This window comes from Sapajus apella, unplaced genomic scaffold (genome assembly GCF_009761245.1).
Source record: "Sapajus apella isolate SASKATOON/1434 unplaced genomic scaffold, GSC_monkey_1.0 scaffold19, whole genome shotgun sequence".
Taxonomy (NCBI): Eukaryota; Metazoa; Chordata; class Mammalia; order Primates; family Cebidae; genus Sapajus; species Sapajus apella.
The window spans coordinates 7,720,589-7,739,866 of record NW_022436959.1 but is presented as its reverse complement, the minus strand read 5'-3'; the positions used below and the strand labels follow the sequence as shown (position 1 = coordinate 7,739,866).

Genomic DNA, 19,278 nt, shown 5'->3' with positions numbered 1-19,278 from the left:
GATTCTCAGTTTCCTCATCTATTATAATAGTAGTGTCTGTTTCATAGGGTTTTTAGGAAAATTAAATGAGTTAATATTTACGTTATGTTTTATTATGTTTACAGTTTATCATGGAGCTGTACTTGATACATAGGAAGCATCATGTAAATGATCATTAAATAAAATGAAACTCACTTCCTAGTGAGGGAGTCTCATAATAAATAGTAAATGAATAAGATTATAGTCAATAGGACAAGCCAAGAAAACCATTTACGATATAATTAAAACACACTCATTTCTGTCAGTGGTCGGCTAGGTTATGTGGATGAATTATCCTGCTGAAAACAATTGGGCACAGAAACAACTCCAGTTTTGACAGTCACTGGAGGTAAAGGGACCAAGCCAAACCCAAAGTTAACCAAAACTAGATTAATAGGAGATTCTCCTAAATCAGGGTACGGGCAAACCAGAAGTAAACCATACCTATATCCTCCCACAGGACTGCATGGACAGTTAAGTTACTTTGGCACAAAAAAGATCTGGAGGTTGTCAGGGAGGGAAAAATGAATGGACTGATCCCTGGGAGAGTGTGACTATGGGCTAGCAGTGCTCCTATAGATTGGTTGTTTCTTCCAAGAAATGTCAAGCCATGAACTTAGTCTGTTCATGTCTGGTAACTCCCCTGACCTCTTGAAAATTCTTTCTAGACTTAAGCTATAAAAACCTAAGTCACCTCTGTCTTAGGCCTTACATTTTCCAAAAATAATTTTTAAGGTAGAATGAGGAACACACAATAGCATCCAGGAATATCAAGAAACAAGACCCTCTGAGTGGAAACTGGCAGGAAAAAAAAAAAAAAAAACAGACCGAAGAAACACCTTCAAAGACTTGAGATTTTTGAATTATCAGCCAAAGATTATAAAACAACTGCGTTCAGTATATTTCAAGTTTAAAAATATTTTCAAGGAAAAGTATAGTGTCCTAATATATTTGAAATAAAACTAGATAGAACATTTAGAAAAGTTACAATGTATGAATTAATGAAAGGATTTAACAGACATTCAGATGCAGCAGAACAGAGAATTAATGAATTGTCACATAGAACAGAAAGAATTCTCTAGAATGCCTCAGAGAAGGCAAAAAATGAAAAAGAGTAGGTTAAGAAGCAAGGTGGGGTAGACTGAGAAGGTATAACAAATGTCTAATTGGGACTCCAGAAAGAGAAAAGAAAGAGGGCCAGGCTGGGTGGCTCACGCCTGTAATCCCAACACTCTGGGAGACCAAGGCTAACAGATCCCTTGATCCCAGGAGATCAAGACCAGTCTGGGCAACATGGCAAAACCCGGTCTCTACAAAAAGTACAAAAAACTAGCCAGGCATGGTGGCTTGTGCCTGTAGTCCCAGCTACTCATGAAGCTGAGGTGGGAAGATCGCCCGAGCCCAGGAGGTCGAGGCTGCAGTGAGCCATGATAGCGCCACTACACTCTAGTCTGGGTGAAAGAGTGGGACTCGGTCTCAAAAAAATAGAACAGAATGGGGCAGAGAGTATGTTTGAAGAGATAATAGCTGAGAATTTTCTCAAACTTAAATAAGAAGCATATAATCCACAGCTGTGGGACCATGGCAGCAGCAGAGGAACAGAATCCGGAGGATGGAGAAGAGGAGGAAAAAGAAAGGAAAACAGTTGGTTCCCATGGAATGGTCAGAAATTACTGATTCAAACTTTCTTTCAAAATGTGAAAATAAATGCAAAATTTTGAGGATAGACATCAAGCAGCCCTTTCTCCAAGTGGACAGATATGTCTTGGCTGGGGAGTAAGAAGACACTCTTGGGACCTGTGTTATATTTGAAGAAAATGTTGAACATGTGGATACAGAGGGCAAGATAGAACACAGTGCTAAAATACAAGTGCCATGCGGGGAAGAAGTCAGCACGGCAAGAACTCTTCTGACAGAGGAGGAGGGAGGAGAGAGCAGATGGGGGGGAATGGCTGCAAATCGAGGATAAGGATTTCTCCTCTAGACCCGACATAATTTGTAGCTTTCTATATAAAAATGAAGAAGTAGTAGCTTCAGCCTCAGATAAACCTTTGGCATTGGAAGAAAGATTCAAATGAAAGACAGTTCAAACCTGAGTTGTGAACAGGAGAAGTCGCTGCACGTGGACATAGAGGATTCTGGTCCTCTTCATGACATCCCTTCTGAGACAGAGGTTCTGTGTTTACAGAAACTCAAGATGTTGCCTTAGAAATCACTCCTAGATGAGGGCTAGGTACAGTGGCTCATGCCTGTCATCCGAGCACTTTGGGAGGCCAAGGCAGGCAGATCGTAGGGTCAAAGGATCGAGGCTATCCTGGCCAACATGGTGAAACTCTGTCTCTACTGAAAATACAAAAATTACCTGGGCATGGTGGCATACACCTGTAGTCCCAGCTACTTGCAGGAGAATCGCTTGAACCCAGGGCTGCAGTGAGCTGAGATAACGCCACTGCATTCCAGCTGTATAGCTTTCAATTGTTCACTATTTTATTGTGGTTAGCTATACACACATATCCAGTCTCATCACGGCTTGTTAACTCAGGACCAGACATGAATTGAATTTTTAAAAATTCATCTTAAATGACTTTAGGGACACTTCTCTGAAGAGTCCTTTAAATTCAAGGTTTTACTAAGGTAAGTACCTAAGTTTCCTATTGTAACGGTTACAAATGACCATAAACTTCGTGGCTGAAAACAACAAAATGTATCATCATAGTTTTGAAGGCTGGAAATCTGACATGGGTCTTACCTGAGCTAAATTCAAGGTGATGACAGGGCTGCATTCCTTTATGGAGGCTGGGGGCAGGGTAGGGAACATAAATCCATTTCCTTGCTTACTCAGTTGTTGGCAGAATTCAATTATTTGCAGTTGAGGAATCAAAGTCCTGTTTCCTTGCTGTGTGCCAGATGAGGGCCAATTCTAGCTTCCGGAGGCTGCCCACATTCCTTGGCTTTTGGTCCCCTTCTCTTCAGAGCTAGCAATGGTGGGTCATGTCCCCTTTCCCATTACTTCCTCATCATACCTCTCTCTGACCTACCTTTTGTCTTCCATTCCACTTTTAAAGGTGCATTTGATTATGATTATATTGGGCTCACTTGGATAATCTATTTTAAGGTTTATAACCTTATTTCCATCTGTAAAGTTTCTTTTGCTATATAATTTAACATATACAAGCATAAAACTAGGGAGTGAGGCATAGGAATCTTTTGAGAGACCATTTTTTAGTCTACTACACAATGTATTTTATCTAGAAACAGAAAAAGAATTTTGAAGTACTTAAAGGTACAATTCCTAATAGTTCAGCTGTCAATTCTCTCTTTTTCCACTTGAGAAAGATGGCTGGAATTCAACTGTAATCATGATTTCATTAGGGGAAGTAACCTAAATCTGTCATCATTTGTATTTTTTAAGTAAATTACTCACAAATATACTTTATTATAGGTTGAGCTGTATGAAATTGTCACTATTTGTATCTGACTATAAAACACAGCAATTTCACCTAGTTTAGTCTAGGTGAAATTAATAGTTAAAACACACCTTACGTTAATTACATCTCACAATTAATGGAGATGTAACTCATTTAACAGGTTAGAGAACTAATGTGCTGGAGAAGAAATTATTTTCTTCAAAAAGTTCTGTATTTAATTGGAAAACAACTTACCTTGATAAAAAGCATTTTCAAATCATAAGCACATATCTCTTCCCAGTTTTTATATGACTTTTTTAGTCTCAGCTTTGTATTACTCTATTCTCACACTACTAATAAAGATAATACCTGAGACTGGGTAATTTATAAAGAAGAGGAGGTTTGATGGACTCACAGTTCCACATGGCTGGCGAGGCCTCACAATCATGGTGGAAGGTGAAAGAAGAGCAAAGGCACATCTTAAATGGCAGCAGGCAAGAGAGTGTGTGCAGAGGAACTGTCCTTTATAAAACCATCACCTCCCATGAGGCTTATTCACAATCTTAAGGACAGCACAGGAAAAACCCACTGCAATTCAATTACCTCCCACCAGGTCCTTCCCATGACACGTGGGGATTATAGGAGCTAAAATTCAAGATGAGATTTGGGTGGGGACACAGACAAACTATATCAACATTTTACTTATTTATTTATTTATTTTTGAGAGAGAGATGGTCTCACTGTGTCATCTAGGCTGGAGTGCAGTGGTGCCATCGTAGTTCTCTGGAGCCTTAATCTCTTGGATTCAAGCAGTCTTCCTGCTTTGGCCTCTCAAGTAGCTGGGAACTACAGGTACATGCCATCATGCTAGCTAATTTTTTCTTTTTTTTCTCTTTTTTTTCTGTAGAGACAGGGTTTTACTATGTTGCCCAAGCTGGTCTTGAACTCCTCACCTCAAACAATCCTCCCACCTCAGCCTCCCAAAGCTCTGGGATTACAAGCTTGAACGACTATGCCCAGTCTAATGTCAGCATTTAATAAAAATCTATTGTTCCCACCATATATATGCATAGGAGAGACTGCTAACTGCCTGATTATCTGTTCTTTTCCTCTTTGTAGCAGAATGCCAGAACTTATTCAGATTAGCAATGTGCTCAGCTTTCCCCATAGATCCATGTGGCCTTATGACTAAGTTCTGGCCATTGACATGGAATTAGAAGTGTCGGGCCAGGCCCGGTGGCTCACACCTGTAATCTCAACACTTTGAGAGGTCAAGATGAATGGATCACTTGAGCTCAGAAGTTCAAGACCAGCCTAGGCAACATGGCAAAACTCTGTCTCTACAAAAATGTACAAACCATAGCCAGGCATGGTAGTGTATGCCTGTAGTTCCAGCTTTTCTGGAGGCTGAGGTAGGAGGATTGCTTGAGCCTGGCAGGTTGAGGCTGCAGTAAGCTGTGATCGTACCACTGCACTCCAGCCTGGGCAACAGAGTGAGACTCTGCCTCAAAAAATGTAAAAATAAAAAAATAAGAAGTGTTGAGTGATGCTTCCAGAAAGTTTCCTTAAACTTAAAGGCATAAGAGGAAGCAGGTAGGCTCATCTTCTCTTTCTTCCTGCTAGAACATGCATGTGGTGGCTGCAAATCCAGCAGGATTCTTGGACTTTAAAGCAACCTTGGAAATAAAGCCTTGGGTGGCAGAGCAGCAGGATGGAAGATTGGGTCCTGATTCTGTGAGACTGCCCTGGACTGCTCTGAGTAAATGGTTAACAAAACCCTTTCTCTTCCCCGGTAAAAGGACCTTGAGTTTACCTTTCATCATTTCTCTGGAAGCCTGCTAGGCAAGGTAATAACGGAATGTCAACTGTGATACTAGGCAATACTGTTTATGATTAAAGAAGATCCCTTATTGATAAACTGTATCTGGACTGTGACACATACTATAAGTGCCCATTGAAAAAAGTGAGTTTGGGGATCCTTACGTGTAGTGTTCTTTATTGCAAAGATTCCTGGAAGTTACAGTCATGGGCTGCCTCAACAGGTATTAGTTCTCATGAAGCATGAAGCTTCCAAGCCAGGTGGCTTCTGCACCCACCTGGACAATCTTGTTTCCTTATACCTGAGCTGACACTTGGCAGGCTGGACACTTAAAGCCTCTTGCTGAAATAAGCCTCATGCTGCCATGTTGTTGTGCTATTTCTTGTTCTGTATCTTGCTAAGTGAACAGGGTATCAGATTGGATTCCACAAGGCTGACTGGGTCCTGTGAGTGGCACTGTCGTTCTAAATCTGTGACTACTGCTGCTGCTCAGGCAGAAAAGCCATTGCCACTGCTTACCTCTGACCTTTTATATGAGGGAGATATGACCTACTCTCTTGTTTAAGTCACTCTGTAATAGCCAAACTTAATCCTAATTGTTACATATGTGTTTGTAAAAACATGAAAAATATTAAAAAGTAGACCAGGTACAGTAGCTCATCCCTGTAATCCCAACAGTTTGAGAGGCCAAGGCGGGAGGATTGCTTGAAGCCAGGAGTTCAAGACCAGTTGGACAACACAGTAAGACACCTGTCTTTATGCTTTTTTTTTTTTTTTTTTTGAGACAGAGTCTCGCTCTGTCACCAGGTGCCAGGCTAGAGTACAGTGGCGCAATCTCGGCTCACTGCAACCTCCGCCTCCCAGGTTCAAGCAATTCTCCTGCCTCAGCCTCCCGAGTAGCTGGGACTACAGACGCGTGCCACCACGCCCAGCTAATTTTTATATTTTAGTAGAGACGGGGTTTCACTATGTTGGCCAGGATGGTCTCGATCTCCTGACCTTGTAATCCACCCACCTCGGCCTCCCAAAGTGCTGGGATTACAGGTGTGTCTATGTTTTTTTTTAAAAAACAAAGTATGAAGAAGTGGAAGATTCTTGAAATCTGTAATTTTGCAAAAGAAACTGATCTATACTACAATGTACTTCTACTTTAAGTTGAACAAGAAAATAAAGTCTTAAATTCTGAAGAGAAAAAAAAGCAGCATATAATCCTGAACAGTATAAAAATAAAAAGAAATCCATACTTGGATACATTACAGTGATACTAAAGAAAACCCAAGTCAAGGAGATAAAAAAATCTTAATAGCAGCAGAGGGAAAAAAAAAAAAAAAAAAGTACCAGTCACCTTCAAAAAAGGAACAGATTGACAGCTGACCTCTCAGCAGAAATAATGTAAGCCTAAAGACAGTGAAATGATGTATGTTCAATGTACTAAAATAACTGCCAACCTAAAATTCTATACACAACAAAAATATCATACCGGAATTACAAAATAGCAGACAACAGCTAAAAAGAGCTTACCAACAGCCGATCCTCACTTAAAGAAAATCTGAAGGATGTATTCCAGAGAGAAGTAGTCTCAGATAGAAATTGTGAGATACAAGAAGGAATAAACAGCAAAAATAGAATAAATGTAAACCACCAAATAAAGAACAGCAATCTCCATTAAATAATAACACGACAGAAGTGCCATATAGGGGGCCGGGCGTGGTGGCTCAAGCCTGTAATCCCAGCACTTTGGGAGGCCGAGGCGGGTGGATCACGAGGTCAAGAGATTGAGACCATCCTGGTCAACATGGTGAAACCCCGTCTCTACTAAAAATACAAAAAATTAGCTGGGCATGGTGGCGCGTGCTTGTAATCCCAGCTACTCAGGAGGCTGAGGCAGGAGAATTGCCTGAACCCAGGAGGCGGAGGTTGCGGTGAGCCGAGATCACGCCATTGCACTCCAGCCTGGGTAACAAAAGTGAAACTCCATCCCAAAAAAAAAAAAAAAAAAAAAGAAGTGCCATATAGTTTGGCTGGGGGTGAGGTAATTATCAAGGAACGTTTTGCTGAGAGTGACAGAAGTCAGTGTGGCTGGAGGGGAAGAGAAGAATGAGGTGGGACTGAAGAATTAGGTTATATAGGTCATATATAATTACATAGCGCTTCGTGAGTCATGTCAGTATTTTAGCCCACATGCAAGGGGGCACTGTTGTGGGGTTATAAGCAGGGAGATAATTTTAAATGGTTATTCTGGGTACCATAAGGATGAAGCAGGGCAAAAGTGGATAGAGGGTTTCAAGTTAGGTTGCTTTTTTTCTTTTGTGGTTGCAATTGAGAGACAATGATAGTTTAGATTACAGAGGACCAATGGAAATGGAAGGTGGTAGTTGGACGCAAAAGGCATTTAAGAAATAGAGTTGGCCAGACGCGGTGGCTCACACTTGTAATCCCAGCACTTTGGGAGGCTAAGGCAGGCAGATCATGAGGTCAAGAGATTGAGACCATCCTGGCCAACATAGTGAAACCCCATCTCTACTAAAAATATACAAAAATTAGCTGGGCATGGTGGTGTGCACCTGTAGTCCCAGCTACTCGGGAGGCTGTGACAGGAAATCACTTGAACCTTGGAGGCAGAGGTTGCAATGAGCGAAGATCACGCCACTGCACTTCAGCGTGGTGACAGATTGATACTCCAAAAAAAAAAAAAAAAAAAAGATGGCGAAGAAATCGAGTTGACAGGCTTTAGGAAACATTGGATGTGAGACTCTGCAGAGGGAAAAACCAAGAAAGACACTGCTGCAGACTGAACGTTTATGTCCACCCAAAATTCCTATGTTGAAACCTAATCCCCAATGCAATGGTATTCAGAGGCAAAGCCTTTGGGAGGGGATTAGATCATGAAAGCTGAGCCTTCATGAATGGCATTAGTATCTTTATAAAGGAGACCCCAGAGAGCTCCCTCACCCTTTTCACTATGTAAAGACAAAGCAAGAAGACAGCCATCTATGAATCAGAACATGGGCCCTCACTCAACACCAAATCTAGTGGTGCCTTAATTCCCAGCCCCCAGAACTGTAAGAAACAAATTTCTGTTGTTGATAAACCACTCAGACAGTTTGGTATTTTGCTATAACAGCCCAAATGGACAAGACAGACACCTTAATGGTTTGCATTACTGCCTAGATGGGGTGCCAGTCACTTAGACCTGCAATAAAGGCAGATAGCAGAAGTAGGAGACAATGTTGGGAGATCCTATTTTACACTTATTACACTTATTTAGCTTGATATGACTTTAAGACACTCAAGCAGAAATGATGAAGAACTGGTTAAATACTTAGACCTGGAATTCAGAGAAACCCAAGCTAAAGATATAAATTCAAGAGTCAACTTCACAGAAATGACACTTGAAGCCACAGGCATAGCAACAATGACCAGAAGAGGACTTAGGACTGAACCTCAAGAATTCTAACATCCTGAAGTGTTGAGAAGCTGGAGCTCTGCAGTCAGTCAGGTTGCCTGACATTGGATCCTGGCTCTACTAACCGCAGGCTGTTTTGCCTGAGTACCACGGGCATCCTCTGTAAAACAGTTAGTGGTTGTTATGAGGATTATATGCGATAATACATGGAGAGCACCTAGCATGGCATCTGTCTCATGGTAACAGCTCCTAAGCTTAGCTCTATTCATAATATGACAGGAAAGGAGAGGACAGACTAGGGAAGGAGACAAAGCAGCAGCCAGAGAGAAAAAGAAGACCAGACAGAACAGTGAATGTCTTCAGGAAGAGTCAGTAGTGCTGATGTTGCAGATAGGTCAAAAAGATGAGGACTGATAAATGTCCTCTAAACCCAGGGACCTTAGAGAAACTCTGTTAGAGGGATAGGGGTGCAGATGCCAGAATGGAGTTAGGGGGAGAAAATGGAGACAGCAAGTATAGAAGCCACATCTGGGAGTTGGACTAACAAAGGGAGAATGAAAATATCAATAGGTTCCTACGGAGAAGGGGAAGGAGGGCCAAGGGAGGCTGTTACTCAAGAAAGAGGCTCCGACAGGTATCTCCCACTGTTCTCCTGTGGAACGGCTGACTCAGCAGACCATGAGTTCCTCATTCCCAGCCCTGTTCACACAGACACTGGATGACCATTTTTTAAGACAGGTGAACAGAGAGGCTGATGACTTGCAGACCTATGATTCAGGGAACGGACTCGTGAGACACAGGGACTAGGAGTGGGTTCAGGAAGAGTCAGCCGGTGTTGATGAATTGCAGAGAAAGGTGGCATTGGGCAAATAAATCAGCCTTGCTTGGCTCACGTAGTACTCAGGGAAAATGTATAGAACTGAAATAATTAGTGTTTTGTGACTATAATTTTTGAACTTCTAGATGTGCATTTGTGTTAACCTGACAAGGTACAGGATGAGATGCTATAAAAAGTGGATTCCAATTTCATGCATGGGTAAAATCCCCACTCTCTAAATCCACAACACTGATGTAAATACACAGAAGGGAGAAAAAAAATCATAAACTATCCATACATTGATGACTATAAAGGAAAAGGACAGGAGAGATACATGTCTAATTTCCAAATGATGAAGGAGTCCAAAAAAGAAAGAAAGAAAGGAAGGGAAAGGGGAAAAAAAAAGAGTAAACATGAAAATAAGTGGTAAAAACCTCAGAAGGACCAATACCAAAACATTAGCCAGGGTCATCCTTGAATGAAAAGAATATAGGTGATTCTTATTTTCTTCATTTTGATTAGCTGCATTTCTATATTTCTCTAAATTTCTCATCTTGTTTTCCTCTTTGCCCAGTTCCTAATACAGACGCTTAAAGGAAGATAACACATTTCTTAATCTACCATACAACGGTATGCTAGGATAGCAGTTGCCATGTTTAACCTTTTAAATTCTGATTTTCATTAAAAAATCTAGAGACAACAGATGACAGAGAGGATGTGGAGAAAGAGGAACTTTTACACTGTTGGTGGGAGTGTAAATTAGTTCAATCATTGTGGAAGACAGTGTGGCGATTCCTTAAGGACCTAGAAATAGAAATTCCATTTGACCCAGCAACCCCATTACTGGGTATATATCCAAAGGATTATAAATCGTTCTACTATAAGAACACATGCACACGAATGTTCATTGTAGCACTGTTTACAATAGCAAAGACCTGGAACCAACCCAAATGCCCATCAATGATAGACTGGACAGGGAAAATGTGGCACATATACACCATGGAATATTATGCAGCCATCAAAAACGATGAGTTTGTGTCCTTTGTAGGGACATGGATGAACCTGAAAACCATCATTCTCAGCAAACTGACACAAGAGCAGAAAATTAAACACTGCATGTTCTCACTCATAGGCGGGTGTTGAACAATGAGAACACATGGACACAGGGAGGGGAGCACTACACACTAGGGTCTGTTTGGGGGAAATAGGGGAGGGACGGGGGGGTGGGGAGTTGGGGAGAGATAGCATGGGGAGAAATGCCAGATATAGGTAAAGGGGAGGAAGGCAGCAAATCACACTGCCATGTGTGTACCTATGCAAATATCTTGCATGTTCTTCGAAATGTACCCCAAAACCTAAAATGCAATTAAAAAAAGAAAAAAGAATTCTGATTTTAATTGCTAGTGCAATGCTTGCCCTCTAAGAATTCATTCTCTAGTGTCTTTGAGTATAAATATTACCATTAAAAGTTCACCTAAGAAGCAATTTAATTTTTTAAAAGAAAAAACATGTCCTTACCCAAATCAACACATTTTTGAAAAATAATGACAAGATAAATTATTAAGAAACATAAGCATTGTCCAGTTAAAGCATATATCAATACTGTAACATTAAAAGTCATCTACTATTAACTAAATAATCAACTTTTTTTTTTTTCTTCTTGACATCCGATTTTGGGAGATAAATCAACTTTTAAATGCATCTATCCTGTATGATGTCTAGCTCAACCCATGTCCTTTTTATAGAACCAAACAATATGATTCCTGGATCAATAGTTACAGAACACAACTATATTTGTAGCACTAACTGTGGGGGGAGGGGGTGGGCAGCAAGAGATCAAAACAGTTCTAGATTCAAAAATGGGGAAAAATAAGTCTTTTAATGTTTAACACTCTTTAAAAGTCAAATTATATTAATATCTCAGATAATCTGATGAACCTCACCTTTTGGTCTTACCCCTAGTTTACACATCCATACACTACACATATGCTTTTATCTACTCATTCCCTTAACTCAAAATTTTACAGATACATTCTCAGCCTCTAAAAACTTGCCCATCACTTTAACATTTCACTAAATCCTCCTTCTTTTGGGAAATACTTTTCATATTAGTCCAAAAAAATGTGACGATATTACCTTTTTTCCCTTTTGGACAATGTTGTCTCTAAAATAGTCCCTACCAGGTAGGAATGGGTTTGACTGCAGGCAACAGAAAATTGTGTTTAAATCTGTGGTTAAACCACAGGGATATGTATGATTTCGCTGAACTAAAAGTCCACAGGTAGGTGGTTCCAGGGTTCCTTCAGGGAATGGATGGCGTCATCGGGACCCAGACACTTCCACACTCCCATGCCATCATCCTTAGCATGCTGTCTTCTATTCACATGCCTGGTGCCTCACTGGCTGCTGCCACACCAGATGTCACATCCTCACGCTGTGCTTAAATGCAAGCATCAAGGGTATGGCAAAAGGTGTTCTCTCAGAAGGTTCTGTCCTTTATCTGGAGAAGCAACAGCTCCAGAAATCTTCCTTACAGTCCTGTAGGCCAAAACTGAATCACATGGCCACTCCTAGTCACAGGGAAGGATGTGAAAGTATTTCCCTTTTCACCTTCTAGTCAAACTCAATCTCATTTGTAGGAATTAAATGAAATAGTGCCCTATTGATCAATATCCCTATTGCATCTATCCAATTATCTTCACCCCCACCCCTCCCCCCATCAAATGCCACCACTGTACTACAGGCTTCAGTGTATCCCACCTGAAGTCTTCCAACAGTTCCTAACTGGTTTCCTGATTGCCCCATTTTGTCCCTTCTACCATCCACTCTGATTTATTTATTTATTTAAGACAGGGTCTTTCTTTGTTGCCCAGGCTGGAGTGCAGTGGTGCAGTCATAGCTCACTGCAGCCTGGAACTCCTGGGCCCAAGTGATCCTTCCGCCTCACCTCCCAAGCAGCTGGGACTACAGGTGCACACCACCACACCTAGCTAATTTCTTGTATTTTTTGTAGAGATTGGGGTTTCACCACGTTGCACAGGCAGGTCTCAAATACCTAGGCTCAAGCAATCCTTCCACCTCAGCCTCCCAAAGTGCTGGGATTACAGACATGAGCTACTGTGCCTGCCCCATTCATTCTTTACACACCATTGCTCGACATTTAACTGCGAATCTTACCATGTTACTCCTCTTCAGTGGATTGTGGTCCCTAACGGTTTGGCCACACCCACCTCTCCAGCTTCAGCTCCCTCTCCTCACTCAGATCACCTGCTCTTTGCCTCTCAAGAAACCTCAATTTCTTCACACCTCCAAGTTGTTGCCCATGCTACTTCCTCCATCTGAAATGCTCACCTGTTCTGCATCTCCCCTTAAATGTCCTCCCAGTATGCAAGGGTTCATAAGATGTTGTCATTAAGTTCGAAGTGGCTGAATAATCTTTTTTTAAATTTCAGCAGTTAATAGAGGTTTATTTATTAGTAAAACATTGACCCTTTTGTTAAAATCACACTTGAGGAGCCAATTGGCAGAACTTATTTTCTTTTCCAAAATTTTTTGTTCTTTCACCCATATGCTCAACAAACAATGTAAAAACCCAGCTCCATAGCTTCCTACTGGTGATGATGCCTCAGACAAGAGCATTCCTCCATGATTCAATGTCATCTGTAAAGTAATGGCACTATGATACATTGTCCCATTCTCCCCTCAAAGTTGGTGGCCTGCCTTTATTCAATCCTGGTGCTGTGATGGAATGTTTATGTTCTAAAATTAATCCCAAGAAATATATAAAAATGCATGACTTTCAAATACCCTGTGTGTGCATATCATAAAAATTCAAAGAATCCCAAACTAAAAAGTAAATCATATATTCATATTTTTATCTTTCACAAATTGAAATATTCTATAAAAATTTTTCTACTAATTCTATATTGCAAATTACTTGAGTTAGGCAATATGTCTTTCACTACTTTTTTTTTTTTTAAGACAGTCTCTCGCTCTGTGGCCCAGGCTGGAGTGCAGTGGCAGGATTACGGCTCACCGCAACCTCCGCCTCCCAGGTTCAAGTGATTCTCATGTCCCAGCCTCCCCAGTAGCTGCACTACTCAAAAAACCTCAATTTCTTTACACCTCCAAGTTGTTCCACATGCTACTTCCTCTATCTGAAATGCTCACCCATTCTGCATCTCAGCTAATCTCTCCTCAGCTGGGACTACTCAAGAAACCACCACCACCACGCACCACCACGTGCACCACCACGCCCGCCTAATGTTTGTTTGTTTTCTTGCTTTTTTTCCCTAGTAGAGACAGGGTTTTGTCATATTGACCAGGCTGGTCTCAAACGACTGGCCTCATGTGATCCCCCCACTGACCCCACCAAAGTGCTAGGGTTACAGGCTTAAGCCATCTCGTCCCACTGTCTTTCACTGCTTTTATACTGCAAAGAGTTTTCACAACAAAGATGCTCAGTTGCTCCATACCCAGTCCTTCAGAGGAGTTATGCTTGTGCTTGTATATGAGCTCAAGGAACATCAAAATAGTTTTTGAAAAAGAAGAGCATCCTGGAAGACGAAGCAAGCTGCACCTCTGCCTTCATTAGTGAAAATGCCCTTTGCCAGTATCTTTACTTCAAACGAATAAAAAGTACCCCTGCGCGACCAGGAGTACAATCCCCTGGTTCGCTTCCTGCAGTGGCTCAGGGCTGGATTTACGCTGCCCTAGTGGAGTGGCTGTCCATGGACTTCTAGGCCAGAAAGAAGGAAATTCATATCCTCACTGAGTCATGTTAATTAAAAGTCCCAGACTGGCAGGCTGTGGTGGTTAAAACCGTGGAAGCTAGAGGCAGACCTCCTGGGTTCCAACCCTGCTCTGCCACGTACCAGACAGGCAACCCTGAGCAACCATTTAACTTTCTCGTGCGCGGATTTCCTCGCCTGTCGAGTGAGTATAATATAATAATACCTACCTCCCAGGGTTGCTGTGAGAAGAGACAATCCACAGAAGGCGTCTGTAACGGCGCCTGGCTGGCACACAGCGAACTTGTCAATAACGTTACAGCCTTTCAACTAAGGGCACCTGAAACTCGCAAACATTTTGCCCAGGTGTGGATTCGCTCCCGTGAGTTACAAAACTTGGGATCCCCGGACCCGCAAGAGGGAAAAGAAATCGGGGATGAGGCCAAGGGAAAGCTGCTGGGGCAACTTTTACCCAGCGGAGCCCAGCTACAGTCTTGGCCTCCCGGTCTCAGGTCTCCCCCGTTTCATTTCGAGGAGCCGATCCGGGGAGCGGCGCGGCACAGCTTTTCTCCAATCAAACACCTCAAGGCTGGCGCCACGTCTGCGACCTGATCCAATCTCCTCCCCCGGAGGGCGGGAACGCGAAGTTCCTACCTGCACCTGTGGCAGCGGTGACCGCCTCCTGGGTTATTTTTTTTTCTCTCCCCAACCTGCCCCAGGGTTCTGGTTTCCCGAATCACTTGGCGAATAACGAGCAGGTAGGCAGATGTCTTTTTCGCATTCCTACCAACGCGTAGGCAAGTTCGATGAGCCAGAGTGAACAGCCAGGGTCCCATCTCTCAGCTGACTCCCAGGCGGTGCTAGCAGGGAAGAGGGACGCGCCGGAGAATGAAACACCACTAGCTGCGAAAGCCGGCCTGGACCTTCACCGGGGGCAGCAAGTCTGGCAGCCCCTCGCCGCCGCCCCCTCCGACCAGAACAGACAACGCTGCGAGCCCCGGGCTTCCGCCGCAGCGCGCAGAAATTGGAAGTGCCAGAGGAGACGAGCAGCAGCACTTGATTTAGCTGGGCTGCAGGCATTCCGACCCGCACACTTTCCAGAAGCCTGATCTCTCCAAGTCCGAGCCCAGGGAGGGACTGGAGCCCCGGCTTCCAGGTTGACCCTAGCGCGCCCCCTTCGTGCTCTCGGCCGCGTTTACCGCGCAGGGACTCTAGGTCGTGTGAAGTCCAAGCAGGTGAGCTACTGGGGGTGGTTCTGCGTCCGCTGAGACAAGGCCTGGCGCCGGGGGTCACCCCGGGGTGCTGCCCGGTGCCTCCCAGGTCCCCGCCTCCCTGCGCGCTAAGAGAGGCTGCAAACCACTGACGCTCCAGGACTGCGTTTTCTGTGCTTTTGCGTAATTTGCCATCTTTTCCTTGCGCAATTCGTACAAAGCCCTTCCGCGCTCACAAAGTTAATTGTGAAGAAGAAAATGCAGGTCAGAGGCCAGAAAGCAGCATCAGGACACCCAACCACCATTGTTACTAAATGACTTGGAGATAGGGTTGCTTTTCCGATCTGCAAAGTAGGAGGGAATGGGATGTTCGCAGACGCAGTACGTAATTGTGCCTGAGGGTGTGGGTGCCTTTTGTACCGAAGGAACTTTTGAGCGTTTTTTTTTTTCTTGTATTGTTTTCAAGTCGGTGCCGGAGAGTGTCCTCAGGGCATCCTGGGGAGGAGCGGGTGCCGCTGTTTCGGGGCGCAGCCCAGGCCGCTCCGCTGCCTTGCCGCCTCCCCGCCTCCCGTAGGCGATCAGACTTCCTCTCCCTGGCGGTTCCGGGAGGAGAACCTCCTACAACAAACACCGCCGAAGTTTCCCTCGCCAGCGCGTTCGCCAATCCCAGGAGCGCCCGGCGCGTGGGCTGGGAAGGAGCCGAGCGGAAACCTGGAAGTGAGCCGCGGCGCAGGCGAATCCTGCGCGTTGCTGGTGGCAGCGCCCAAGAGACCCCGCACGGAAAGTGGGCTGAGAGTCTCGTTTGCAGCACCAGCACCTAAGAGCTCAGAAGGGGCCTTGCGCTCCGCAGGGGGTGGGGGTGTCTTAGAAGCTCGGGGAAGAAGCTCATTGTTGCGGAGTTTCTGGTTGCGTTTTTTCTCCTTGAGAGGAGGGAAATGCACAAGGAAAAAAAGAGAAGCCTTTAATTTGTAACTGAAATTCTCCAGAGTGCAGAGTTGTGTCATACAGACTAGGTGCATATTTTTAATACAAAACTAAGGGAAGAGGCCATTTGATACTTGGCTTCATCTCAACCGTCTGCCGGTGGTGACTTCAAAAAGACGCAAGATTGGGCTCTGGGTAACAAAATGAAGAATTAGGATGGCGGTTTTCAAGGGAAGTTAAGTCTAGACATGCTTCTTTGAAAGTCACAAGGCAGAAGTGGTTAAAAGCAGAATTTAAATGATGCAAAACAAAAATATCAAAAGCTTGTTCTTCTCTCCTACTGGAATATAAATTCTCCGAAGTATCTCATCGAAAAGGCTGCTGAGATGAAAGTCTGTGGGGACAAATCTTGGAGGGAAGTTTCGTGACTGTTTGCCATAGACTAATTAAGCCTCACTGCTCATCTGTAGAGAGGACGTACTTGGTTCCCAGCGCCCTCCTCCCAGGTGCACATCCAAAGGGAGGACACTCTGGGGCGAATGGGTCACCTTTGGGCGTCCATCTACAGTCAAGCAGTGTGGACAGAGCGAGTCATTTTCCCTCTAGACGGGTTGATCCAGATGGCCGGGAACGTCCCCTAGGTCCCCCCCACCCCCTCCCCGCGCACGCTGACCACTGCACTGCACTTCCCCTGAAGGCAAGGCGAAGGTTGAAGCCAAAGAGTTCAAGGCTCAGCCTGGAGACCAGGTGGTGGCGCCCTGGAAGACACCTTCGCCAGCACCCTCTGGGGCGCAGTGGAGCCTACTGTGGGCTTCGTGGCTCGGGGGTTGGGTCACTCCAACCCCAGCCGATCCAGTGCCAGACGGAGCACAAGGGAGGAAATGGGACCCGGGGACACGTGACTTCAACCCAGTAACCAAGTTTTGTTTCCTTCCCCCAGTACAGGCCGCTCCCTGGGCACCCACCCAGCAGCCCACCTGGGACAAGCCGGGGAAGGGGCGGAGTGAACTGCGGAGACCACGTGGAGAGACTGGCCGCTTTGGCCCTTCCATCCGGGTGCCCGGAGCCCCTAGGCCCTCCGGCCATGGCTGACAGCGGCGGTGCGGGCAGCTCCGGCCCCTGGTGGAAATCGCTCACGAACAGCAGGAAGAAAAGCAAGGAAGCCGCGGTGGGGATGCAGCCTCCGGCCCAGCCTGCTCCCGGGGAGCCCACGCCACCTGCGCCGCCCAGCCCGGACTGGACCAGCAGCTCCCGGGAGAACCAGCACCCCAATCTCCTTGGGGGCACCGGCGAGCCCCCCAGGCCAGACAAGTTGTACGGGGACAAATCCGGCAACAGCCGCCGCAATTTGAAGATCTCGCGCTCCGGCCGCTTTAAAGAGAAGAGGAAAGTGCGTGCCACACTGCTCCCAGAGGGGGGCAGGTCCCCGGAGGAGGCGGGTTTCCCTGGTGACCCCCACGAAGACAAGCAATAGCCTCAGTAGCCTGCGCGCTCCAGGACTGTCTCTTTACCCAGCACTACCCCTAAACCCCCAGTTTCAAACCCGAGACTTCAGGCCTGCCCTCTTACATGTTGTCTAATTCTACCAAATTCAGAATATTCACACAATGCCTTCATTTTATTTTTCTGGAAATTGAAGTGTCAATTGGGTTGTCAATATTTCATGACTCAAGGATGCATTAAATATTTATTTGTGGTAAGAGAAGATACCTGCCGCTGAGGAGGTTGGCATAATTTTTTTCAAAAAGCTATTCTGGGGCCCTGGCCCCTAGGTCATGCTGTAGCCTCTCAAATGAGGAAGGTGGCTGTTATTTAGGATTGGAAAGCAAATCACAGTGCTATTTTTAATGCCTGAGAAATGCCCTTTAGGGGTACCTCCTTAGACTTACACCTTAAGTGAAGGAGTGGGGGAGGAAGAAGCATTCTTAGTAGAAGCATTTTAAAGTAAGGCAGGATTGCTTTTAATGTTCAACTATAAAACTGTACTGCCTATTTTAGTGTGGACTATTAAAACCGTTGCACTGTAAGACTTAAGGTGACTTTTGTATTTTTTCCATTCCAAGACTGAAACCCATCATACTTAGCAGGCATGCAAAGTCCGAGCTGACAGAGTTAATCATTTGCCATACAACATAGCAGTGACTGTTGGAAAGCTGCAGGGAGGAGAACATTTCTGGAAAGCAGCAACACCCGGACTGGAACCCGTTAGCCAGATATCCCTATTTATCAGCCATATTTGAGGAAGGGAAAGAGGTACCAATTCATTATTTCTAAATTCACCTTTTACTTCAGTGCATTTTCATAGACTATAGTAAGTTACAATGCTAGTAATATATCCTTTTCATATCCATTGTTAAACTTACTAATAATTGTCTAAAATTAAAAAAACAAAGGACTGAACTCAGTTTGTGCAGCTAAAGAGGTAGAAGGCTTTCTCACACTTTGCTTTAAAAGCTTATTTCTTTAAAGTATGCATGTATCTAGTTTCAGACCCTTTAGATCTACCAACCTGAAGATTCTTAACAAAAATGTTTGCTTTATTATGAACTTCAAGAAAAAGAGTAAACAAATACCATTTACTTTGAGAAAATTACAAGAGTTATTGTAGTTGTTAAGAGGCCCTGGGATCTTTTCCCACCACAATTCAGTTTATTTGTAAACACCCAGAAATGCATGGCAGGGAAATTATATTGATCAAAGTGTCTATCTTTGTAGATAATGACAAGCAGGAACTTAATTATAGCTTCTCAATTTGTATATATAGACAAGCTATTTTTTTGTTTCTCTCAAATTATAATTTATAAGGTAGCAAAACATCAATTGTTAAATTTAACAAATTTGATGAAGGTGGCTAAAACAAATTTAAATGAATGAATCAAGCTTTGGTACCAGCAGAATAATAGAGCGAATGGTGTGATACATGAGTTTCCGCATACCAAAGGCCTT

At 44.1% G+C, this 19,278-nt stretch overlaps 1 protein-coding gene and 1 pseudogene across 1 annotated transcript; both read left to right on the top strand.

Annotated features, from left to right (window-relative positions):
- Positions 1-1,599: 1,599 nt before the first annotated feature.
- Positions 1,600-2,227, top strand: LOC116557281 (annotated as a pseudogene).
- A 12,632-nt stretch (positions 2,228-14,859) lies between these two features.
- On the top strand, positions 14,860-18,359 carry PRR15 (proline rich 15). The gene is made up of 2 exons (XM_032286905.1): positions 14,860-15,432; positions 17,273-18,359. Exon 2 carries the CDS (start codon positions 17,417-17,419, stop codon positions 17,804-17,806), a length of 390 nt encoding a protein of 129 aa, XP_032142796.1. The 5' UTR covers positions 14,860-15,432; positions 17,273-17,416; the 3' UTR covers positions 17,807-18,359.
- Positions 18,360-19,278: the final 919 nt, after the last annotated feature.

Coding starts and splice junctions, on each gene's coding strand:
- PRR15 (XM_032286905.1), top strand. CDS start 17,417: ATGGCTGACAGCGGCGGTGCGGGCAGCTCCGGCCCCTGGTGGAAATCG.